This window comes from Ambystoma mexicanum, chromosome 14 (genome assembly GCF_040938575.1).
Source record: "Ambystoma mexicanum isolate Mex_15411 chromosome 14, UKY_AmexF1_1, whole genome shotgun sequence".
In the NCBI taxonomy this organism is placed as follows: domain Eukaryota; kingdom Metazoa; phylum Chordata; class Amphibia; order Caudata; family Ambystomatidae; genus Ambystoma; species Ambystoma mexicanum.
The window spans coordinates 13,199,026-13,224,845 of NC_090940.1; the positions used below are offsets into that span (position 1 = coordinate 13,199,026).

Below are 25,820 nucleotides of genomic sequence, written 5' to 3' on the forward strand. Positions count from 1 at the left end.
TTTTGTAAAGGCTCATTGAGCCAAAACAAATAAATAAAAAAATTAAAAAAATAAAAATAAAACAAAAATAGAATGAAGGCAACAAACAGTGATAGTGCAGCCAGCAAGTGGCAAGTGCTGTGTTTATGGCAACAGACTGGGTAAGTCTGATAAGTGCAGAAAAGAAGAAAATGGAATGGGGGGCTGTATGGGTACAGATACAGTCCATCCAGTGCAAGGGGTGGCTGGGAGGCAGTGCAGGAGGGCGGCAGGGTGAGCAGGTACATGGACCCAGGGGAAAGAGGTTGGCCAGGTGCAGAATGCCAAGAGAGAGCAGGTCAGCAGGGGAGAAGGGGAGCGAAGGCAGAAGCAAAGAGGAAGGTCTTTAGTGCTTCCGGAACCAGAGATTGTTCTCCTCAAGTTTTAGAATGGCAGGGAGGCTGTTCCAGAGGGAGGCCCCAGCCGAAGATAGAGATCTACCACCAGCTCGTTTCTTTGAAAAACTATTAACCCAGAGGGAGTTAGAGATAGAGGAGTGAAGAGCTGGAGAGAGGAGGTATTTGCGGAGGGATAGCTGAAGATATTATGCCACCCACTACACCCTAAAGATAACAAGAAGGACACACTTAGAATCAGTAGATAATAGAAATGGACATTAATCCCACCCATGCCACGTACCCTCTGATGAAGCCCAGCAGATATTGAGTGGTAACAAACAGGCCTAATGGCGCTGTACCCAAAGCAGACAAGTTTATACATAGTGTATCCAGAAGAGGCCTACCTGCATACAGACATTAACCCACACCCGTGCCATGTACCCTTGCATGAAGCCCAGCAGATAGTGAGTGGTAACAAAGAGGCCTAAAGGCGCTGTACCCAAAGCAGGCAAGTTCATACATAGTGTATCCAGAAGAGGCCTACCTGCATACAGAAATTAACCCACACCCATGCCATGTACCCTTGCATGAAGCCCAGCATGGTGCGAAAGACGTTTCTCCTCCTTTGGTCCTCGATCCTGGAATAGCCTACCACTGGAACTGCGACAGATTGAGTCTCTTCCCATGTTTAGAAAGCGATTAAAAACTTTTCTCTTTATATAACCAGTCTATAACCTCTTCAGGTATTGAGCCGCAGTTTACTACTAAAATTACATCTGCGCCTCAATGCACTTCTGCTCGGACCCTGTGGGGTATCCACGTTAGAAATTTCAAAATCAAATCAAAATCAAGCAGATGGTGAAAAGAGGAAAAGCTCACACAGAGTGGACACAGAAAAGACATACCACCTTACAGAGATTAGGCCAGGCACTTATGCAATCCACAAAGCGCCTCTGAATGAGCATGTCTTAGATGTGCTCATTTCACCCCTTACGCATATTAAAAACACCCAGAAAGGTGGGTCCTCCCTCTGCGTCTTTTGAGAAGAGGCACAGAGGGAGGCACAAATCATGACATGGTAATTCCTGATCCTGTCATGTTTTTTTCATTAGCACCCTGTCTCTAGTACAACCCTGCATTCCGAGTAGCCTGGGTTGCCTGCGCTCCCTTCCCTTTCCCACTCCCCCTTCACCACTTAGCACCCATGTAGTTTTCTAGTGTCTTTTAAAAAAAAAAATTAAAAGAAATGTACCTTTCTTACATGGCCCAGTGCTGTGCAGTGTAGCTGTCAACTTAGGCCATTTTCCTGTTGATGGCATCACAGTCATCAACATGGAAAATTGACTTGTTAACAGCAGCACTGCGAGGCGCCGGTCAGCGCAAGAAATGTACGTTATTATTATTATTTTGTTTTTTAAAACACCATGGCCCTCATTACGACCCTGGCGGATTTTTTCCGCCATCGACGGACTTTCCGGCCATGGCGTAAAGTCCGTTTACGCAATGGCGGATGGTGGACTTACCGCCCCATTCCGAGGTCGGCGGGGCGGTAAGTCCCCATTGACCCATTTACCCTTCCCCATTCCCATTTCGGCCCCATAGGGTATAATGGGAGTGGGGAAGGAGTTAATTACGCCACCGTAAATTACGGTGGCGTAATTAACACCAAGGTCCCATAGCGCCATGGATTTCTCCGCCCGCAAAAAGCGGGCGGAAAAATGACCATGGCGCTTTGGGAACTCGTAGTTGGCGGTAAGGGGTCGGCGCAGCTAACGCTGGCGTAGACCCCTTACCGCCAGGGTCCTAATGAGGCCCCATATGCCCCCTGTAGGAAACTACTAGGGTGCTAAGAGTGATATGCCCCTCAGCGTCGTGGCGACCCTTTCGGTAACGGCATCGGCACCCTCATTAAAGAACCCTCACTGCACTCAGGCCCTTAACATGAACCTTTGAGAAAAGAAGACGTAAGACCAGGAAACAACTCTGAAGAATCCTGCATTGTGCGTGGGAGGAACCCAGGGCTCTACCGCATCGATAGACGAGGTGGGGAGAATCGCTTACCACCATGGTACTGTCCTTGGCACCTACAACAAAGCAACGCCAGTGAAGTCAGCATGGCAGGTGAGTTGGGGAGACTGATACCAGACCAGTCTGTTTTGAAGCCAAGTTTGCAAGCGGCAAAATTGTATAGTGAACGTTGAAACGAACAGTGTATGAAGCGTATGTGATAATCAACGTGAGTAAAACCGAACAACAGATGAGTGATTAAACTTTGAAGCCAAGATACGATACCTTAGACAGAGTGGTCCAGCACTGCGTGCATGCTCATTCGCAAGTCTCTGTAAGGTATCCAATAAAAGGTGGCAAAAGTGAAAGAGTGAAAAAGAATTGTGAATCGAAATGGTCCTGCAACGGGTCAAAAAGAATCCTGTGCACAATCGAATGCCTTCGATGTTAATAGCGTAAAGAAAGTTGATGACAAAGTAGATGAAGTTGGTCCAAGCCCTGTGGAGGGAGATCAGCTGAGAGCTTTTGGTTAAAGCAAGTTTGTGTTAAAAAGTTACATTGAAATTGGTCCAGGCCCGGCGGAGGAAGACTAATTAAACATTGTGTTAAAGAGGATCTGAGCCCGACTCAGTCAAGTGGCCATGGTTGAAGGCAGTGCTAGAGGAATATGGTATTGGGCCTGCATACTTGAAGTGGGTCCGATTACTATACGACAAACCACTAGATCGAGTTAGAACAGGAACAACCATATTAGAACAGTGGCAGTTGGGCATGGGCACCAGACAGGGATGTCCGTGGTCCCCAATGCTTTTTATTTTAGCTCTCGAACCCCTGGCAGCGTACTTGAGGCAACAATATAGGGAGATAGACACTAAGGGAGGGCAACATTTAATATCGATGTACTCAGATGACATGTTGCTGTACCTTAAGTACCCTGAAGAGAACCTACAATATATTCTGGAGGTCATGGAACAATACGCTAAGTTGTCCGGAATCACGGTGAACCCAAAGAAGTCAAGTATATTCCCTTGGGTAGATATGTAGGATTAGCACAATATAAACTCACAGTAATACAGATAAGATGGGAAACTGAGACGTTCCGATATTTGAGAATAGATGGATACCACAGCACTGAAGTTGAACACAGGCAGAATACAGAAAGGGCAGTGGCGAAAATTGAAAACAATATGACATTTTAGGCCAAGCTACCCTTGACAATGATGGGCAGGGTGGCACTGCTAAAGATGGTGGTGCTACCCAGGTTATTACACTACTTTGCTAATATACCATATATGATAGCCAAACGATTCTTCACGAAGATACAGAGCATATGCAGGGGGTTCATATGGCATAACTCCAGAAACAGGATAGCGTTATGGAAATTACAGAACACGTACAAACAACGGGGCATTAGATTGCCCAATTACGAGGTGTACTACCTGGCTAGCCAACTCCAATATGTGGCAAGGTGGCTATCAGATGACCACACACCGGAATCCAAACTATTGAGGGTGGAATGCAGCCCCTATTTCTTGAACAAATGGATGTGGTTGCCAAAATTGCGACGAGAAAGTGGAAGCAGATTACTGGACCTGGGGGGGATGTGGCGAAGAGCCTGCCAGCTAGTGGAGATTGTGCACCCATGCTCCCCACAGATTCCACTAGTGGCACTGGAGGGAGTGGATGAACAAATGAGGAGGACCATCAGAGTGAAGTGGGAAACAGTAGGCATAGCGACCATTGGGGACATGTGTTAGGATGGGAAAGCAAAGGAGTTTGATGCCCTGGTGGAAGACACAGGACTACACCAGGGACAATACATCACATATGCTAGGCTGGTGAAGATAATAAAAGATACATGGCCAGATGCAGTTTTAGCTCAACAGCCAGAGGCAGCCATAGAAACATTTCATGATATATCAGATGGAGGCCATGAGACCTCCCGGATATATGAGCTGCTGATGTCGAAAGTGGGGAAAGAAGTAGCCCAGACGAGGCTAGACTGGGAGGAGGAGGTGGGGGAATCAATGAGTGACGGACTGTGGGTTAGGGTACAGGGCTACCACAAGAAGGTATCTAGGAATGTGAGATTGCAACAGGTGCAGCTATACGTCACTCATAGAGCGTTCATTACCCCCAAGAAGACAGCCAGGTTAAAAAATGCCAGAGGACAGACATGTTAAAAATGTGGAGAGGTATATGATATGATATGGCATTTGTAACGCGCCTATACACAGGTGTTTCAAGGCGCGACGAGGCAGGGAGGGGAGGAACAAGGGGAGACAGACAACGATCCTACTAGGCCAGGTGTCATTCAGATCGCGCAAGTGCAGGGGTGGGGGAGGGGGAAAAAGTGCAAGGGGAAGGGGAGGGGGGGAAGTGCAGTACAAGGTAAGTGGCGTAAAGTAATAAATAAGTAGGGCCAGCTGGTGGCAAGTGCAAGGTAGGTGCAGAACAAGTGCTGGGAAAGGGGGGGGGCTGTAGGGATACAGAGACAGTCCCGCAGTGCAGAGGGGTTCCAAGGCATCAGTGCAAGTGGAGAGTGGCTGGGCCCAGGACCGAGGCCGTTAAGAGTGGTCCAGTTGCAGAATCAGTGCAGTTTCAGTGAGGACTATTAGCTGTTCAGCAGGGGAGAGGGAGAGAGAAAGCAGAAGCAAAGAGGAAGGTTTTGAGGTGCTTCCGGAACCGGAGATGGTTCTCCTCAAGTTTCAGGGAGGCAGGAAGGCTGTTCCAGAGGGAGGCCCCTGCCGCGGAGAGAGATCTACCCCCAGCTCGTTGCTTCGAGAAGCGGCTGACCCTGAGGGAGTTGGAGGCGGATGAGCGAAGGGCTCGGGAAGGAAGATATTTGGGAAGAGAGAGTTGAAGGTATTTAGGACCCAGGCCCCAGAAGGCCTTGTGGACAATGCAGAGGGTTTTGAACTTTATCCTCGCAGCCACTGGGAGCCAGTGTAGAGATCTCAGTCCTGGAGAGATACGGTCCCTGGGCTTGAGGCCAAGGACAAGTCTCGCAGTTCGGTTCTGGATGAGTTGCAAAGGGCGGAGAGTGGAGGCAGGCAGATTAAGATAGAGGCTGTTACAGTAATCCAGCTTCGAGAGAACCAGGGCTCGGGAGACAGTGAGCTTCTGGGGGAAGGAAAGGAAGGGAAGAATACCTCTGAGGAGGTGCAGCTGGTAGTGTGACTTCTTAGCGACGTCAGAAATATGAGGAGAGAAGGAGAGTGTGGAGTCGAAGATGACCCCAAGGTTTTTTGCCTTGCAGGTAGGAGCAGGGAGGGGGCCAAGGGAGGCAGGCCAGAGAGCTGCAGGGAAGGAGGGAGTGGGTGTACCGATGAGTGGAATCTCAGTCTTACTGGCATTAAGGCAGAGGTCATTGGCGGCACACCATTCCTGGATAGCAGACAGACAGTCAGAGAGGAGGGAAGGAGAGGGGGAGGCTGAGGGTAGCCTGAAAATGAGCTGGGTATCGTCCGCATAGCACTGGAAATTAGGGCAGAGAGCGGCGATGCGGTGGGCAAGGGGTGCCAGATACAGGTTGAACAGCCAGGGAGAGAGATTAGATCCCTGGGGGACACCACAGGTGGAGAAAAAGATGTCGGAGAGGAAGGACCCCAGTTGGACGCAGGTAAACGCAGGAATGGCGCATATGTTCTGGGCATGCCCCGAAATAAAGACATTCTGGGAGGAGGCGGCCCGATGTCTGGCAAGAAAGGAGATTCATTTAGATGTGAACTCCCCGTGAGCATGCATGTTAGGGGGGTTCCCCAGGCCGAGTAAACTTAAGCATGTAAGCAAACTGAAGGTCTTGGCATATATACTGGCCAAACGCAGAATAGCAATGAGTTGGAAAGCAAGTAGGAGACCGAGAGTGGAGACTTGGTGGTATGATCTTCAGAAATGGGAGAATGCTGAAACCACAGTGTGGGATGAGGCAGCAAATAGAGATGGGGAGGAGGAAGAGGGCATGTTGCTGGCCTGGAAACAAATAGTAGTGTCACTGTCCGGACCTGACCAAGGAAGCCAGATGGGAAGTAGCCCCCCAGGAGGGGAAGATAGAGATACGACCGTAGAAATGGTATGAGGAAGGTGGAATGGTTAGTATGCATTGGGAGGGGGGATGAGGGAGGAGGGGGAGTGAAAAGGAAACTTGGAACTGTACAAAGGAATTGACGTGTACATTTGTTACTATACTGTACAGTGCACATGTTGGAAAATTAATAGAATTGTTTAAAAAAAGTTTTTAAAAAAAGAAAAGAGGATCTGAGCCCTGCTGAGGGGGATCTGGAGTGACCCGTGAATCATTCGAGAAATTGGATGCATGAATATCCTATGAGAATTATGTTAAGAGGATCTGAGCGCGGCTGTGGGGGATCCGGGGTGAATAGTGAATCGCCTGAGAAAACAAGTACTTGTGAAACCCTAAGAGGAAAAGAACTCATGGGGCCTCATTATGACCCTGCCGGTCCGGAAACAACAGTGGCGGTAAATCCACTGCCACTGTTGTTTCCGGACCGGCTGATTCCGAGTTCTGCAAGCGGGAGGTGTCACTCCTGCCAGGTCTGACCTGGCGGGAGTAACGCCACCCGCCTGCAGGCGGAAATGGAAACACCGGCTCCGTCATAGACGGAACCAGTGTTTCCATTGTGTCCATCCCCATGGAGTCCTATAGGACTCCATGGGAATGGGGATTTACGGAATTCTGCCTCCAGAATTACCGGGTCACCAGGGTTGTAATGCTCCGGTGATTCCGAGCATTACATCCGAAGATGGTTCTGCTCAAACTTGAGAGAGGCAGAAAGGCTGTTCCAGAGGGAGGCCCCAGCGGAAGAAAGAGATCTGCCCCCAACTCTCTGCTTGGAAAAGCCTCTGACCCTCAGAGAGTTGGAGGTGGATGAGCGGAGAGCTTGAGAAGGGAGATACTGAGAGAGTTGGAGGTAGTGCTGTCCCAGGCCCCAGAAAGCCTTGTGTACAATGCAGAGTGTCTTGAACTTGATCCTTGCCGCAACTAGGAGCCAATAAAGAGATTTCAGAGCTGGAGAGAAACAATCGCTGGGCTTGAGACCAAGGACAAGTATCACCATCCTGTTTTGGATGAGTTGTAGAGGACAGCAGGTAGAGGCAGGGAGATTTAGAAAGAGGCTGTTGCAGTAGTCCAGCCTTGAAAGGACCAGAGCACACGAGACAGTGAGCTTCTGGGGGAAAGTGAGGAAGGGAAGAATACCTCTGGGGAGGTGCAGCTGATAGTTCGACTTCTTAGAGACGTCAGAAATGTGAGGAGAGAAGGAGAGAGCGGAGTCAAAGATGACCCCAAGGTTCTTAGCCTCACAGGTGGGAGAAGGAAGAAGACCCAAAGTGGGCGGCCAGTGAGAGAGAGGACAGAGGGAGCTGGTGACAAAGATCATTAGCGGCACACCAGTCCTGAATTGCAGAGACAGTCAGGAATGAGAGAAGGAGCAAAGGCGGCCGAGGGGAGCCTGAAAGAGAGCTGAGTGTCATCTGCATAGCACCGAAGGTTGGAACAGAGAGCAGGTATGCAGTGGGCAAGAGGAGCCAGGTATTGTTTGAACAGCCAGGGAGAGAGGTTAGATCCATGGGGAACACCACAGGTAGAGAGAGACATAGAAGAGAGGAAGGACCCCAGATGGACCTGAGAGGGTTGGTCAGTGAGAAAGGAGATCAGCCAGGCCAGGGCCTGATCAGTGATAAGCAGGTGTTTTTCATGCCCTTTTTGAAGTTAAATAAACACCCTTGAACTGTGGTCACTTGTGTTTGTCTTACTGTTGATACCATGCCTTCCTTACAGTGAGCTGTGCATTTCTAAAAGTAGAGCAAGTGAAACAAGCACATTCTCTGCACTCCTTTTATTTTTACTGCCTTTTGAGAATGCGCCCCAGTGTATCCTGGACGACACGCTCACAGCCAGTATATCCAGAAGAGACAGACATGCTCAAAGATTATTAGACAAAAACTGAAGATGGTATACGCCCATTATAACAAGGTCTCTACAGATGGTGTATCCAAGATAGACAGCCATGGCTTAAAAGAGTGTATCAACAAAAGGCATTCTTACTAGGACAGTGAAACACACCAACTACAAAATGACAGCACCTAAGGAAAGACAGATGTGCCCACAGATGTTACTAAGGGGGATTCAAATAACTGTTGGTTGAATAGAACATTGTAGCGTATTCTGATAATATCAAGCAGCAGAATGGTGGATGTAGCTGGCTGCTTGAGACCCCCTTTCAGGGGCTGAAGATTATCTCTGTTCTTAGTCACAGAATACGCTGAAATGTTCTATTCAACCAACAGTTATTTGAATCCCCCTCAGCAACATCCCCCGTTTACTCATGGTGTGAATGGCTCCTATAGGGTGCTTTTTAGTCTGGCCCCTCCTCCCAGTGGGCGGGTCTTTATCGGGTCCCTGCAAATGAGATGCTGTGATAGACTGGCTCATGTGATTCACAAGGTGGGAGGATGTGACATAGGAGGGAACAGATGCTTTATTTTTATTTTCCTTAACTTAGATTCATTGAGGGAGGTGAGCAGTTCCTTTCCAAGATGGTGGGGACCCATCTCATAGTTGATTGGCTGAAGGCCATCAGTGAGGCAGTGTGGAACTTTGAGGGGAGTTCTAAACTGCCTTTCCTCCAAGACATTAACTGAGCAGGTCACAGTCCACTTAAGCTGTTGTGATAAATCTGATGGTGTCATCACTCCTTTCCCGGCAGTGACCTCTCCCCATGTGGGCAGGGGAGGGCAGCCGCTACCTGATCCTGACCCTGGGGGCAGCTATATGAGGGAGGATCACATGGGGGGAGACAACCTCTGGGGGAGTAGCAGGGCACCATCGGAGAAGGTAGGATATCCCCCTTCCTCTCTTGAGGATACCCCATCCATACACAGTGCCCTCCTAGCAGATTATTCCACCTCCCCTCATGCACCTAGGAAAGGTACTGAAGACCGTTGAACAAGATCTGCATGTGAACCATCAAGATATAGCTTGTTTCCTCAGATTTATAAAAGTATCTTCACAGACGCTTCTTACACGTTATTCAGACCCCACTTGCCCTTTAAGACTTCCGAGAAAACGTACACATTCCCATAACCATGGGAAAACTGGGACAAGGAAATGCAGAGTGGTAAAGACCAAGAGCACAGGCTGTGCTCTAGTTAATCTGACCACATACCTGTAACCAGGAGATTTAAACCGCATCCACAGCTGACTTTACTGCATTGCTGCTGTAGAGAGAGAACGAAGGGCTGAAGAAAGTGTTGTGGAGCCAACTGGCTTATGATGGAAGAGAAGGAAGGGTGAACGAGCAGAAGAACACACTGCTGCACGAATGCCAGAAGCCAGAGAAGGGCCCTTGGGCGTTTGCAGGTATTTCGAGACAGCGTTTGCCTTACCAAAACTCAGCACGGAGCCGAACAGCCCAGCACCAACCGGAAGAAAAAGAGAAGCCTAATGAAGGCAGCAAGACGGGAAGAATCACCGGATGCCTGCTCCCGGCTTACCGCGAGAGTCAAGAACCATGCTAGTAAGAGCCGGTGAGTCCCAGAAAGGGAAGCAGTGACACCAGTGCATGTTGGCAATATTGCCAAAGGTGCATGACTGCAAAGCAAGCACATGAACTATGAGAGAGAGAGAGAGAGAGAGAGAGAAGCCATGAGCATTTCTTTAAAGGGAAAACCGAGCAAAAGCAAAGAACTTTCAAAGTCATGAGTCTATGCAATACAAATACGAGAAAAGCCCAGGCAAATTAATAAAGCAGACAAACACAGTGTCAGACAAAGTAATCATAAAGAAATTCTACCTTTGTGAGTGGGTGCAGAACCCACACAAGAAAAGTTCTAGAAAGAGATTATAGCAGGCAATGGCAAGAGATTGCATTTGAGGAAGGCCTGGCAGGAGAGTATACCAGGCAGTTGCAGGAAAGTGCATTTGAGAATGTCTTGGCAGGAGAGAATACCAGGAAAGGACAAACTGAAGAGTGACTAGGAAACATCTTATGAAAAAGGGGGCCTGGGAGGGATAAAATCAGGACTAGAAAAATACTGTGGGAAAACAAGAAGAAAAGAAGAATAAAACCTGGCAGGAGAATACACCAGGTATTTTGACAAGAAAAAGCCAAAGAGCTTTTTTGTGTATTAATTGTGTTGTGGGACGAGGGGAACTCAAAGACAAAGGCCCTCATTACGAGTCTGGCGGTAAACGTTCCGGTTATACCGGCGGGTTCTTGCCGGACCCGTAATGATTTACTGCCACCTGACTTTTAGGTAATACCAGGGTATTACAGCCCCGGCGGACCGGAAAGTCAGGCGCCGGTAAATTGTAAATCCCCATTCCCATAGAGTCCGATAGGACTCTATGGGAGCGGGGACCACGGAAGCACCGGCAACGTTAATAACGGTGCCGGTGCTTCCATGAAAACCCTGTGGGCCCGCAGACCTGTAATATGCCAGTCCAGAAAAAATGGTGCTGGTAAGCTTACCAGCACTGTTGTTTCCGGACCGGCAGGCTCTGAATGAGACCCAAAGATTCAAAGTTGTTTTGTGTATCAGTGATATTGTGGAGCAAGAGAAACCAAGAAACTGACATTTTTGAATCTACAACAGAAGGAAGAGAAACCCAGGGGAAGGGAACGACCCTCTGGAATAAGGAACTCTACACTTCTGGATCTTTTGTGCTGGAGTTATCCTTTTTACTTTTTGAACATTTATTCATCACACAAGGCCAAAGACATTATCCCTTTCACCTTAGAGTTTATTTTGTTAGAATGTGAGAGTCAGAAAAGTACTTTGGATGCAGGACGGTTTTACTTTGGACATTCTGACCTTGACAGACCTTTAGTTTTGGTTTAGGTAAGGAAAAACCTCTAGTGCAAGGACAGATATGTCTGAAACTCTGAAGCTAGATGCATGCCTATTTTGTGGAGAGAGGGGCCATGCAAAAGAAATCTGCCCTCAAGCGATAAAAGAGGAACTAATGGATATGCAGGGATGGCAAAGGAATATCGAGGGAAAGAGAAGTAAAAGAACTCTTTGAGTCAGCCCCTGCGAAAACCCTGATTGACCGGAAAGGGGTTAAAAGTCCCAATGGTGGACATCCCGGGGGTATGCTGGAAAACTTTGACCGACATGCTAGGTGCTCCATTGAAGAATTTTCTGATGAAACCCCGCTGTCCAACTACCATAGGGAAAGGGCATGTGAGAAACCTGAGGGTATTCTTCCTGCAAGACCTCGGGAATCTCTTATTCAGGTGGCCTGGACACGGCCATCGCTGTTGTATCTAGTACCTGGGGGTGGACCAGTGGGGGAGGATCACCTGGGTTGGGGAACCCGGGGTTATGCTCAGGGGAATGTCCCAGGTGAGACGTGGTATGTTACCAGGGGAGAAGAGAAGGAGAGTGAGATCCCCAAGACCTTTAGGGCTGTGCCACATCTGCCCCCTTCTTCTCATTAGAGCTCTCTGACCCAGATCCAACAACCCCTCTCTACATAATCAATTCTCGAAGGTCCCAAACCCGGTTACGTCCAAAAAGCATAACTCCCAGAATCCTTGTTTCACCAGTCTCCATTCGAATACTCCATATCCTTCTTCTTTCCGTTCCTCTGATTATCATTTTCTGTATTCCCTTTGTTCATGTCACGACCCCAGAAATTCCTGCTTACCCTGCAAACCTTACCAATCCCATCCCTCTGACTGCCATTTTCCAAAATCCCAACCTTCTATGACAGAACTCTACCATTCCCACCATCCCCTATGCTCTGTTCTTCACCCCGGTCATTCTCGTCCATTACACAAACCTTTCCGGTCCCGTCCCGTAGGATACTCTGACACTTCACCCCTTTTCCCTTCAAACACGAACACTGTCTTTTCTCATGAAAGACAATGGACTGATGTTAAACCTGTGTACCTGACATGCCCCAACCCAAGGCAAAGTCAGGCAATTGATTCAAATCACACACACCCGACGTCCCTTCCTTTTCCCCAAAGGGATGCAAGTTGGAGCAGGAGAGTGCAGTACGAGCAAGGCGACGAGACGGCTAACACCCAGCAGTTCAAAAGAAGGAGAAAGGCGGCAGAAATCGAGAGGTTGTGGAGGAGAGAAGTGACATTGCCCTTTTCGCCCCAGGCCCGTGGAATCTTTGTGGAAGAGAGCTTAAGACCGTGAACAATAGCACAAGGGTCCTGCAGCAGATGTCAACGGTACATGGGGCAAGCCTATGCCAATAAGCAGGAGAGAGGGAAGCTCTGGCGGCCGTGATATCAGCTTTGACTCCAGAGAAACCAAAAGCCAAGCAGTTCAACACAGTCGGTGAGTCGAGGGGAGAACCTATAAGAACCGGCTGTGTTGGGTGAGAATCACAAAGTGGCAGGTTTTGAACTAAAACAGATCAACTTTGAATGAACTGTTGGAAGTGTAAAAGGGAGACCAGCAACAGAGGGAAAGCTGCACCACGTGGGTGCTGACTTGAGAGACTCTAGTCAAGCCCCTTATGAGAGAAACTTCAAGTACCAGAAGGCCGTAGGAAGGCCAGCAAAATAGGGTCAAAGTGGTCAGAGGGTCAAGCAAAATCCCTGTACAATCAAAAGACTTTGATCTACAAGCACTTTGAAAGAAAGTGAAGTGAATCCCAAAAACCTTGAACTGTATAAAGACCATGAACGTTGAAAGTAAAGAGGGGTAAGACACTGTCACCCTGATCGAGAGCCACAGGAAACCCAGTGAAGGGAGGCGAAGAATCGAAAAGGGTCGGAGCCCGGCAGAGCGGATCCAAGGGTGAAAAGTTGTTACCCCGCGATTGAAAGAAGTAGAGATGAAGCTATCACCCAAGTACTAGCAGTCAAGAGGGGTCCGAGCCTGGCAGAGGGAGATCTAGGGGTGAAGCCATCACCCGAGTACTGACAGTCAAGAGATGTCCGAGCTCGGCAGAGGGAAATCCAGGGGTGAAGCCATCATCCAAGCTTCAAGAAGAAAACTGACATTTACATTTGTGGAAAAGGGGGATCTAGGGGTGAAACCATAACCCCATTTTAATTTTGTAATACAATTGAGGAATACAATTGAGAAGGGTCAGCATCCAGAAGAGGGGGGCCCAGGGGTGAATTGTCAGCCAGTGAACATTGGAAAAGAACTTTAATTTGTCAAAGAAACTTTTGTTTTGTTGTTTGTACACATCAGGTCCTCGAAGGCCAGAGAAGAGACTTTTCAAGGGAAACGAGACTTGGCCATCGATGACCCCGATTATTGAAAGCTTGAGGGGAAAAGCTGAACTATCATCTCTTGCTAGAAAAGCCTGAGAGTGTATCCTGAGAGCTGCCATTGGAACTGTTGCCTCGTGCTGGAAAGACCAGACACGGTACTGTGCTCCAAGCCTCGTGCTGGAGAGGCCCGAAACCGTACTGTGCACCAAGTCTCGTGCTGGAGAGGCCGGAGACCGTATTGTGCTCCAAGCTCCCATCCTACCCCGTGTTCAAAATGTGGGGAAGTGAGACAAAGGCTACCACATCCTGATATATTATTTGAGAAATATCCCACACCCTTTTTTATATTAGTTGTGAGGTTTGGCAATAGGTTTATTAGTATAGGCCCTTTTGTTTTGAAACAGCACTACTAGGACTGCCTTATTTTTCATTTGATTGTCGATGCGTGCTCCCATCTTAGATTTAGGTTTAGAAAAGGCGTTTTTCCAACCTACATACAAAATTAATTGTTCAATAAACACCCTTGAACTGTGATCACTTGTATCTGTCTTACTTGTTGTCACCGTGAGTTTCTCACAGTAACTTCTCTAATGTTTTCAGTGTGTGATTCTCTGGCTTGGAACATACTGGTCACGATTGAGCGATATGTGGTTTCCCGAGTAGGAGTGGAATTTGTAACGCTGTATCCCTAGTGTGAGAAATTGCTTGCCTTTGCAGCTCATACACCACTGAACCTTCAGTGTTCAGCAAGTACCAAACTGGTTACATTGTATCTGTGGTACCGCAGAATTCACTGGGTTCCCGCACAACTTCTATCCTACCCCTCTTCCCTCAATAACCAACCCCACCCACCTTCTTACAGAGCCACGTGAGCGCCTGGAGACCATGCAAATGGCAGCAGTGCGTGGTTTAAATCATCATAACGTCACCTAACAAGCTCAATGACAAGGGTTTGTTGAGGCCTCGAGTGAGGAAGAAACATTATCCAAAAACTAGCTGCCATCGCTGAGTGCCGGGAAACTCTTTCTCTTAAAGGAAAGCTTTCTTTTTTACAGCTTGGAAATGTTAAGTGGTACTAGCAGGGGCTTCAGGCTCCCTCAGTATTGGGGAGTGGGAGTGTTAGACTGGAATTACCCTAGAGGTTCTCACAAGGAGTTGGCACAGGGGCACCACTTGCAGGACTTGCCCACCCTACTGGGTTATGCAGAAGGGTGATTTTCCCCTGCCTTGTAAAAGGGACAAAAGTGGGGTGATTTGGGGTTCCTCCTCATATCACTTTGGCTCTGGGTGATATCTGGACCCTCGAGTCACCTCCTTGCCGATCGCCAGAACCAGGTAGGGCACTTCATCACAGGTCATACATGACATTCTACATCATGCGGATAAACAAAGCAGTGCAGCAAGACGCTCCGGCGAATATCCACACTTTGCCTTCGGCGCCATTCGTTGACACTCCTACATTCTGGACACTCCAGTGACAGTTCCAGTACAGGCAACATGGACCCACATCCATAGCAGCAGTGTACTAAAAGACACTGCACCTACCCGTCTCCATGCACAGATGCGGTCGGAGACCATTGGAAGCTTTAACGCCATATTGTCTTTCGGTTGACGATATCCTATGGACAGTGTTTATCCTTCACCCCCATCCTGAAGAAGGCCATCCCAGCTAGTAACGTCTAGTCTACATTCCCTGTGGCCGAAACACTACAGTGTCGATCTATGACACAACTCCATTTTACATTTACCTGTTCACACTTGTTGTTGTGTTTTCTATGACAATCCCCACGGACCGACAGAGGTCCTGGGCTGCACTCACTCTTGTTTTGTAAATCAATGTTGAAATTGTCTATGAGAGATTTTGCAACGTTATGAGACTATTACCCTCTACACTAAAGAGGGAGGTACCTAGTGGTACCCCTAGAAAGCTAAATGTATAACTGTCCATTTATCTGTGATCCTGCAAATAAGTGATTTGTTTTATGTATTATCACAAAAATTCTGAGATTAAATTCATATATCCTGAATTTCCACTGTGTGGTTCTCCCATCCTGATTCTTTTTTGAATGACTAAACAAAGCAGTGAACAATGTGTCGATTAAGGAGGTAAGGTAGGTCTGACTCAATTGGGTCAGTCTCCCGAAACCCTGTAAATCAAGCAACAGAGCCAAAACCAAATAGAGGCAACAACCAAATACCCCAACAAAGAATCTTGAGCCCCAAGGTTATCCCTCACTTAACCATCCCCTTACAAGGCACTCGCATCTTCATCTCTTTCCATCTAACTCTACTCAGACAGCCAACCCTCCCGCCGGCAAGCAAGCTGCCTACAAACACACCTCATTAACAGAGCAGTACCACTTCTCACCTCTCTAGCCCACCACAGTCCTTGCAGCAGTTGCTAACTGGGGGCTTCTACCACTGACCTCAACTGATCAATCCTGGGTTACTCCTTCTAAATGAAACACACACACACTCATGAATTCTCGGCCATCGCCCACTGAGAATCACAATGACAATCAGGCCTCGGATGCTCCCGTCCTCCACGCATCAACACCACAGGATTTGCATGCGCCTATCCTTATATCCCACTGGCAATCTCGTCCCTTTTCTTACGCGGCCATGTGCAGTGAGGCCTGCAAAATGGCAGACATTCTCTATTCAAGACCACTTTACATTACATACCATCAGATCCTGTGGTCTGCAGAACACCAATGCCTTCAAAGTGAAGCAGTGCATGGCTTCCCAAATAAGCTTTGGGCTTTCAACTACACAACATCACTCATGATTCCCTGACAGGCCAGGGAGTAGTTGTGTAGAAACTGGAAATTCCAGCACATCCTAAGTATACAAGTGACCTGTAATATGACCTGTGCACCACTCCTCCCTGTGCAAGATTTCCAGGATCAAAAAATGGCACCATGACCTGCAGAAACAGTAGGAGTACGCACATGATGGGGACCCGCACACTTGTCATACCATGTCATACCATATGATGCCTCAACCATATGGTCACTTACTCTCACAACTTTATGAATGCCCAGTCATGAGTATCACAAGTGCACAGTAACACACAGCATGGAATATTGAATAACTGCATTGCCCCTTGCAGACGCAATTGTGGGCCAGTGATAATGCACGATAGAATGTAGACCCTGACTGCACAATTATAAGGAGAACTGTGTGTGATGACTGCACAATAATGTACAATAGGCAATGCATGGCAAATCTCTGTGACAGAATACGCTTGCAACAGAACCAATGTAGCAATGGTAGATTCTGAACATGTCGCTGCAACAGCATTGAAGGAAACCTGGTGCAAAGCCTGTTACAAAATCAAGCACGGATGCGCATACTAAAACATGTCTGCACAACAACTGGGGCTGCAGTTTATTCCTTTAACAAGTGCTTCATGCCCTGAATGCGTGCAGTCCAGGGACCCACCAGCTGATTATGTCTCCTGTTCCATGACTTTTTCTGGGAGTCAGATTTGTGGGAATGAACAAAGAGTTTGCAGCCCTTTTGCTACAATCACCACGCTGCAATTCCTGCTAAAAAGAAAGTCAACATGTACTAGCGATGGCAACTACTGCACAGAAATGACTGAAGAAGTGAGTGGTGAGCAGCAAGAAGCACGAGTTACCTTGTGGTAAGCCTGGGCTCTGCAGAGATATGCACGCGTGTAGGTGGGAGTCACCTGGAGGGCCATGGTGAACTGCTGGATGGCTTTGAAATAATTGTCTTGGAACAGTAGGAAGATCAGACCAAGGTTCAAGTATGCCAAGGCCATCATCCTGAAATCAAAAATGAGTTGGTTACAATCACTTCATCTACTGACCACCAAAGGTACAAAAACAAAGGTGAGCTTGAATAACTCTGTGCCACCCCATCCATCACCCAATGGACTACACCGAACCCAACCCACACCAAATCATCTCTACACCACGCAAGCTCCAGCCCAACAATGTCTTCCATCATAACATCTCAGCCAACCCATCCACCTCAGACTATGGACTAGAGATCACTCCACCAAACCTATCCATGTCTTGCATCACCCCCTCTCCGATTCCACTCAACCAGATCATGGTCGACCTGTGCATCTACACCGTAAACTCACCCACTCCACCATGTTGCATGTGTCTAAATTATTCCCCTCTTTCTACACCCCACGTCTCTCAACACTCTCTTCCACAATGCACGTCCCCCAAAAGCCTCTATCTCCACCGATACTTAACCAAATCCGATCAATCTCTTCCTACACCGCATACCACTCTATTTTACCATATGCATGCCAACCCACCCACGCCCCATCCCACTCCAGTTTATACTCAGCAGCCCATCCCTATCCCCCTCCTCTACCATATTATATCATTCCAAGCCCACTCCTGAGTGTGTCCATCCCAGCTCCTACCTAATTATACTCATCCTATCCACCCCTCCTCCAATCCCCTAATGCACACCACCATCCGATTCCAAGACACCTATTACTCTTCCTGTCCACTGCCTCCAACCCACTCTGCAACATTATTCCCCACCCAACCCATCAATCTCTCTCTCGATCCCCCGCCCAAACACAGCCAACAACTGTATCCATAGTGCATTGCTTTTACTAGCAGGTGTGAGAGTCAATAGGTGTCATTGTGATTTACTAATGTAATGTAGCATGAAATAAACTATCCTTACTAGTCCTCCACTTCTTCCTAGTCCATCCCACTGTAACTGAGCACGCATCTCCCATGACAAGCGACCTACCTCAATCCAAAGAAGCAAGCTGTGGCTGCAAGCCAGGGAAACACTCTGATGTGCAGTGTGAAGGCATCATGAAGCAAGACACAGACAACAGATTCAAAGTTCAAACAAAAGATCTTTACTAACTTAAATGTCAGGATGGAGTAAGGCCTAACTTGCCCTATACTAAGGTGGGATTTCCCTACCTAAATAAACAAAGGATAGTCAGAGTCAGTAAGTTCAACTTAAAAGTCTGTCTGTTTCCAAACCCTATACTTGCCCTCACATCTAAAGCTGAATAATGTGTAGGGATGTCAGCTACCAAAGAAACAGTGTTCAAACAAAAGTTCTGAGCTTCTTCCAGCTCACTCTTGGCTCCCTTCCCCAAGTTCAAGACAGTTCCAAAAAAATGGTCTCAGGGTTTCCTTGCCCAAGTTCAACACAGCTCCATAAAATGGTCTTGGGGTTTCCTTTCCCCAAGTAGGCACAGTTTCATACAAAATATCTCGGGGTTCCCTTCCCCAAGTAGACAGCGCTTGTGGCTTTAAATTCAAAGTCAAATCAAGTTGCGTACTTTACCTTTTCTTTTCTGTCACTCGTCCAGTCTTAGGCAGACCAGCTTCAGCCTCTTGACTTTTCCTGGTTCACTCCAAGTAATAGTTCCTCGGTCTAGGCGCAGTTGTCAGGTCACACGGTCCACCCTCCACAATTCTTGCAACCGATAACCCTTGACACTTTACAACAGTTCATTCTTTCTCATAGGACTTCTTTGGCAACACAGGTTTCCTTTCTGTATCATAAGTCCAGATATGCTTCTAGCTCATTTTAACAGCTTCTTGCATTTACCAACATGTGACTCTCACACACTTTCCTTCGTGTTTTTTTTTGTTTTCCTGGTTACCACTTTGCTTTCACATTATCCAATAGTGTTTTGCTCGTTGCTTGTTTCACCTAGTTCGCAAATGCACATCACCTGCTGTTTCATTTGTTCGATATAATCATATCTTTTCCTCCGTTCGACATTCAAATTTCATTCCATGCTTGACAACTTGTTCGGTATTCAATTGGTCTCCAGAACCATTTATCATATATTTTCACTTGACCGGCATCTGCCACTACACACTCCATGCTTCAGGAGTGCCCAGCCTGAGTTATCCTTCCCCGTCACTCACCGGTGTGCAGCCGCTCCTCCGAGTGCTGTGGTTTCGCTCTTGGATTCTGGTTGGATCCTCTCTCACACCTGGAGAGCTCGTGCGAGCAGCGTTCGCCTTCTCCAGACTCTCCTGCAGCGGTTGGTGGATTCAGTGAAGTCTCTGTGTTCTCCACTCCCAACAGGGAACACACAGCCGAGCACTCTGCACAGCTCTTGACCCTCCGGCGGCCCGCTCAGGCCTCAGCGCCCTTCTAGCTTCTCTGCACTTGTCAACATCCTTTTCACCGGCCCATATTCTGCCTGCTCCACCTCGGCTTGCTGCACTCCCCTGTCCAGCTAGATCCCTTTTCTGCTCCTGATTTCTCCTTTTATACACCTGCAACACTTTGACAGGTTGCAGGTGTGAGTTCTTAGCCCCAATTGCCTGACCATAGTTATTGGGACTTGCCTGGCCCGCACAACAGTCCTCAGGCCTCTTCCTCGTCTCAGTACCAGCGTGGTGAAATGACAAGTTAGTGTGCACTACCCTTAGTTACTTCTTCCTCATCCCAGTACTATGGTGATATGAATGTGGGGAGAGGAGGGGAAGTGATTAGTAACAGCCTATAAAGGTGATCCTCCCTCGCATCTCCACCCCCAGGGTCTGGATCCAAAAGTGATGGCCTTTGTCTGGCCACCTGAGAAGAGGAACCAAGGGGAGTAGGTGTGAGGATACCCTCAGGTTCCTCACAGTTGGGACTGCCTTTACTTATGGTATGTTCCCCTTTTCCTTTCTGTCACCCGGGTCTCAAGTGAGAAGAATGTGTCTGTCCAATGGCAAAGGCAAGACTAAGAGGGCTCAATGTTGATGCTACTATCAGAAAAGGATGCCATCGATGTAGGAGGGATGCCAAATATAACTGTGTAGGAAGGCAACACTCCTTGCATCATCCCTGCCAAACATCACTCTCATCTATAACCACCAACAATTGGTTCCTTCACCAGACCACCAGTGTTATATAACCAAAGAACTCCACCTGCCAATATCACTTACCTGCTTCATATCATCTGTTCATGGGAGGCCATTTTGGAAGCAGGTCGCTTCCTGCTTGGCCCTTCCAACCCATTTCAATGCAAGCCTTGTAGAATTGGCTTTTACCGGCATTTCCCTAAAAAAGCAGTGGGCTTCTCAGTGCACCATAGATGCCAGACGCACACAGTCAGCACCCGTGCCTCCTGCCCACTCCATGGTGAAGTTGGAGCATAGCTGAAGCTCCCGGCACTTGGACTCCATTTACTCCATTTTGGAAGCAGGCAACTCTCTGATTGGCGCTTCAAAGCCTTGTGCATCCAGTGCATTACAGTCCAAAGGAGTCTCACCACTGGCATGCACAGCAAGGGCTGGCACAGACTAGACAGCTTCTGTTTGTCCCTACCAGTCCCCTTTTGCCACTTCCACTCCTTTTGCTTACTTGCCCCACTCCACTGGCATGCTCTCCCCCAGCCATCAAGGCCATTGTTTCAGTGGAAGTCTTCAAGAGGAGGTAAAACTACAACTGCAAGCATTGAAAGGCGGCTCACCCCAAACTCCCTTACACTCCTATCCACACTAACCCCCAACCCACTCTCTTGCATACCACCTTCAGGCAACTGGAATCCTTGTCTCGGGTGTAATGTCCTTCAGTTCCTTACCCCTTCATCACCCATCACATGCTATTCAGTCCAGCAACGCCACCTGTACATGTGTCACTGTAAGTCATTTCTGATCAACATTGACATTCCTGATCTTCAAATACAAATACACTTCAAAATAAATCATTAGAAAAATAAATACAAATATAAATCTAAGCTCACACATCTATTGTGAGCACCGCATCGACCTATCCAACTAAGCTACCTTCCCTACATTCAACCAAACTCATACATCTATCCCTGAACACACCATCTGGTCAAGCACACTACACCTGTTTAACCAAACTCATACACCTATCCTTGAGCACCCTCCACCCAAGCTCACTTCACTACATTCAACCAACCACTTCCCTCTATGCCTGAACAACCCTTCCAGCTGAGCCACCCCTCCACAATCAATCGCACATATCCATCTTTCTCTGTACTCCTGTCGTTCCTTCCCCTCCCAGCCAAGGCTCCTGCAACACAATCAATCAAACTCATCCCTCTATCACTGAACACACCCCTGCACCCCAGCAGTGAAGCTTTGTTAGGGAGAATTATCATTCATGGCTAATTTCCCTTACCTAGTGAGTCCCTCAGCAGCTTTGCTAGATTTCTGGGGTTTCTTCTTTCCACCTGGTAAGAGTGTGAGCCTTTTCCCCACTCTTACAGTGTATTTTTTGTGTGTGTTGTACTTTTTGTGCTCATGGGCTATGGAGTGTCACCAACTCCCTAGGCATCATCTTGTTACTTGTGTGTGACACACCACCTTTAGTGCAGTGACACAGGGATGTCTTTTAGGCTTCCCTTGTGAACTCCATTTCTGGGGATGAAACTGTCCCCCAGAAACATGTAAGTCACCATTGGCTTTACTAGTCCTTTTAAATACAGATCCAGTACAAACCATCTTACAATGGAGTACTGGAGGGGAATATCTTTCCCCTGTCCTTCTGTACCTCAAGGGGCACTTTGTGTCCCCCTTCCCGTCTCGACATGGCTGGTGGCAGTGGTAACTATCATTTTTACACGGATTCCCGTGTTAGTGTTCTGGCTGTGGTGACAGACGTGAAGATAAAACCCGCTACCCCATATCATTTTTATTTTGGGTCCTAGTGTGGTTTTTTGCCATTTCGTGTTGGAAAGGTTTTTCTTATTGTTTACTTTTCGTGCCAAACCAGGTTTGGTTTCCTTGTTCTCCGTCCTTTGGCGGGCTTTTGCGAAGAAGCCCTCCTTTGGTGTCTGGGTGTCTAAGTGGGCTGAATGTGAGGGAGGGGTTTAGTAACCACCTGCACAGGGTCTCCTTGGAGACCCAAGTCGCACTTTGTGTCCATTGGCTGGGGTGGTTGTCCGGGCTGGACAACCCCGCTGCTGTGTGATTGACAGCAAGGCTGTGTGAATGGGGGATTTTGGCATAAAAGGCAGGACTCTTGGGCTGGAAGTCAGAGTCGCCACTGGAACTACAAGAACCGAAGAGAAGTGGAGAAGAAGACGGCTGCTGCAACTCCTGGATCCCAGTGAACACCTGCCGCAGTCCTGAGCTATCTACCCTTCAACGACAGAAAAGATCGAGTCTGGAGTCTTCTTCCCTTGAGCCTGGTGGGATCAACCAGGTCACCTTCTACAGCCAGAGGATCTGCTTCTGGGTCGAAATCGCTGCACTGAGCTGTAGTGGTCCGGATAGCCATCAGACAAGCCCTCTCCTGTTTTTAAGGAGCGCACCTTCTATTCATCGTTGCTTTGCTGCTGCTTGCCTCATCCCTGGGTAGTGCAGATCGCTCCAGACGTCCTCCTTCTTGTCTCCACGACTGAAGCTTCAGGAACCGTGAGTCTGCAGGAACTACCAGGAACAACTGCCGTAGCACCAGCTTTCTTCAGCCGAATAAGGTACTGTGTCCATTTGGTCGTTCTCTCTGTCCAACCTTGAGGAATCGGGGTGAACCCTTTTCCTTTCCGAAGGCTTATCCTTTCTTCCTTCCCTCTTATAATTGTTTCTTCCCTTTGACAATATCCAGTACTCCTGGCAACGTTAACCTTGAGCTGTTCTCACCGTGTGATCCTCGACAACTGAGCCCCTGCTCCATTTGACACTGGCGCAGGCCTATTGACTTTTATCTGCCTCTTAGAACACATCCTCTGATATATTGCCTTGAAAAAAGTATTGCCTATGATTTTTATCCATTATTCCCTTGTTTTACATTTCTTCCCGCGGGTACGCTTTTCTTTTGTAAGAGCGAACTGTCATTACTGTCAAAAAGTGATCGCGTAATAACATAATAACCCACGGTAACATCTTTGTTTTGAAACACCGGTCTGTCAAATTCTAATGTACTTACCTTGAATTAACCTAAACAAGAGGAATTGGTTGTGTGTAGTATATTTTGAGTGTGGTTTTATCTAATAGAAGTGAAGTGTTTTGTGAACAGATGGTTTAAAAATAAATGTGCTTATATTTTATAACCAGAAACCTTGAGTCAGTGTTTGCTTGAGTCACAGTAATTGTGGTCCTTTGTGTAATCCCTACTACTGCTCATTTGCTCTTGAGATAAGTCTGGCTGCTCAGCCATCGCTACCACTTTACTGTGTAGTACAGGCTTGTACCAAAGGTGAAATTGTGCTATCACTTGTAGTCTTAATTGTCTGTAGTGTTCCCTAAGGGTACTGCAGATGATTCTGCCTAACAAGCTCTTTCTGCAATATTAAACCAACGTCATCCATCTATCCTTGTGCACCCTCCCCACCCCTCTGGCCAAGCTCACCCTACCCATTCAACCAATCACATCTCTCTAAACGTGAACATCCAATCCGGTCAAGCCACCTCAACAACATTGAACCAAATTACACCCATGTCACCCCCATCTCTACCGCTATGCTCTTCTAATCCAGACGCCACATCACATCAAATGTTTGCTATTTTTTTTTTACTACTCAACCCACTCTACCAGATTACATTAAACTGTTCCACCTCCAAGGCCACCCCTGACCTCCTATCAAAACTTAACAAAAATCCATCCATTAATCCCTCTCGCAGGCCTCCGCTGAATGGGCCGCGTCAACCCACTTTTCTGTCTCTTCCAATGCATTCCACAGAAGGTTACCTGCAAGTTGAAAGTTTTCAGATGAGTCTATGACATACCTGTCCAGTTCAAGGACACTTTCGAAGTCGCAGACGGCTTCTGAATATAGACTCAGCTCTGTATAAAGAATCGCACGATGCAGAAAGGAATTCAGATTCTCGAAGCCATCATTAATCAGCACTGAAATAGAGGAGGATAAAACAATGCCTCACTAAAAAGAACCAATTCAAAGCTTCAGAATGCAGGGCATGCGCTCATCTTGCAATCAAAGAGGATAATGAAATGCAGAACTCAGAAGCCTGCTGGCTGCTGATTCCAATAATGGACCCTGCCCTCCAAGGAGGAGAGGAACTCATTTAAAGATTCCAAAAGGGAGTGGAAGTCTGAAGGCTGGATATATATGTATATAAGCGCCTAGAACATAACATTCTAACCGCCTTCCTCTCGCCTTAAGCTCTACCTCATGTACCATCCACATCCATCCAACAGGTGGCCCCCCCCAAGAAATGGGGGTCAGGCTGGGAGAGCATGGTGGTAATAGGCTCGGAGTAAAGGCTCGGAGGTATCATGTTGCTTGTGGGCTATTCGCTTATCCACTTTAAATGTATGAAGTCTGTTTGTTATCAGCTTGAATGCACGGCAAAGAAAACCCCATCATAATTGACAGTGCCAGAGTTTGGGGAAATAAGTAAAATTAGCTTCATGGTGATTTATAACGTGCCTGTGCACAAGAAACTCTTGTGTACAGGCAGGTTATAAATGCCACATCATATCATATCATATCATATCACATCACATCACATCACATCACATCACATCACATCACATCACATCACATCACATCACATCACATCACATCATATCATATCACATCATATCATGTCATGGTACTCCTACTTCTCGCTCTCCCTCCTCTACGTTCTAGTGGTAATGAAAGCAGACCCAGAAAAGCACCTCATAGAAAATGTGCATTTTAACTTGAAGAACTTTCAATGGAGCTCTGTGCCCCACATCTCCTTTCGGGCTGTCCGTGCCCTATCAATAGGATGCCACGAGCCCTCACACGCTTGTTATGTATGTATGTATTTCCCTGTGTGGAAGAACATTTGGAATTTAAAATGTTATGTACTCCCCTTACACATTACTACCTTATAATATTGAGTATGTACTGCACAATGCCATGTTTAAACAACTGTTCCTTGCCCCTGTGAGGTGATGCTTTAGGCTTTACTGTGCATGACTCTGCAATGAAGGCTCTTCATCTAGAGTGTAGCTATGCTCGTCTTCACATCTCTCTGCTGGGCGGCTTTTACAGCCATTTCACCCTGAATAAGCCCACTATAGGTTACAATATTCTGAAGTGATTAGTGCATTTAAGACAGAATTTCTGCGCCTTTGCCACACACGTTATGCAAATCCTCCTCGGACAAGAAAGTGACTGGTCTACATTAAAAAAGCATAAGGATAATATCTTGATTGAGATGAAACTTGGGTCAAAGCTTCCGGATAAAGGAACAGGCCATTCTCAGGGCCGCTTATCCTTATGAAACACCAAGTAAGGCCCTGTAGAGGAAACAGCATGAAGTTCACTAACTCTCCTGATGGACATGATAGCCACTAGGAGCACATCCCCCGAAGA

At 47.4% G+C, this 25,820-nt stretch overlaps 1 protein-coding gene across 1 annotated transcript in view; it reads right to left on the reverse strand.

Annotated features, from left to right (window-relative positions):
* TTC6 (tetratricopeptide repeat domain 6) overlaps positions 1 to 25,820 on the reverse strand; it is a 1,171,050-nt gene that overhangs the window by 705,263 nt on the left and 439,967 nt on the right. Inside the window, exons 14-15 of the mRNA XM_069638410.1 lie at positions 24,241 to 24,361; positions 17,217 to 17,367 (exon numbers count right to left, since the gene is read on the reverse strand). Of these exons, the coding sequence (XP_069494511.1) occupies positions 17,217 to 17,367; positions 24,241 to 24,361 (272 nt within the window). The remainder of the gene's footprint in view (positions 1 to 17,216; positions 17,368 to 24,240; positions 24,362 to 25,820) is intronic.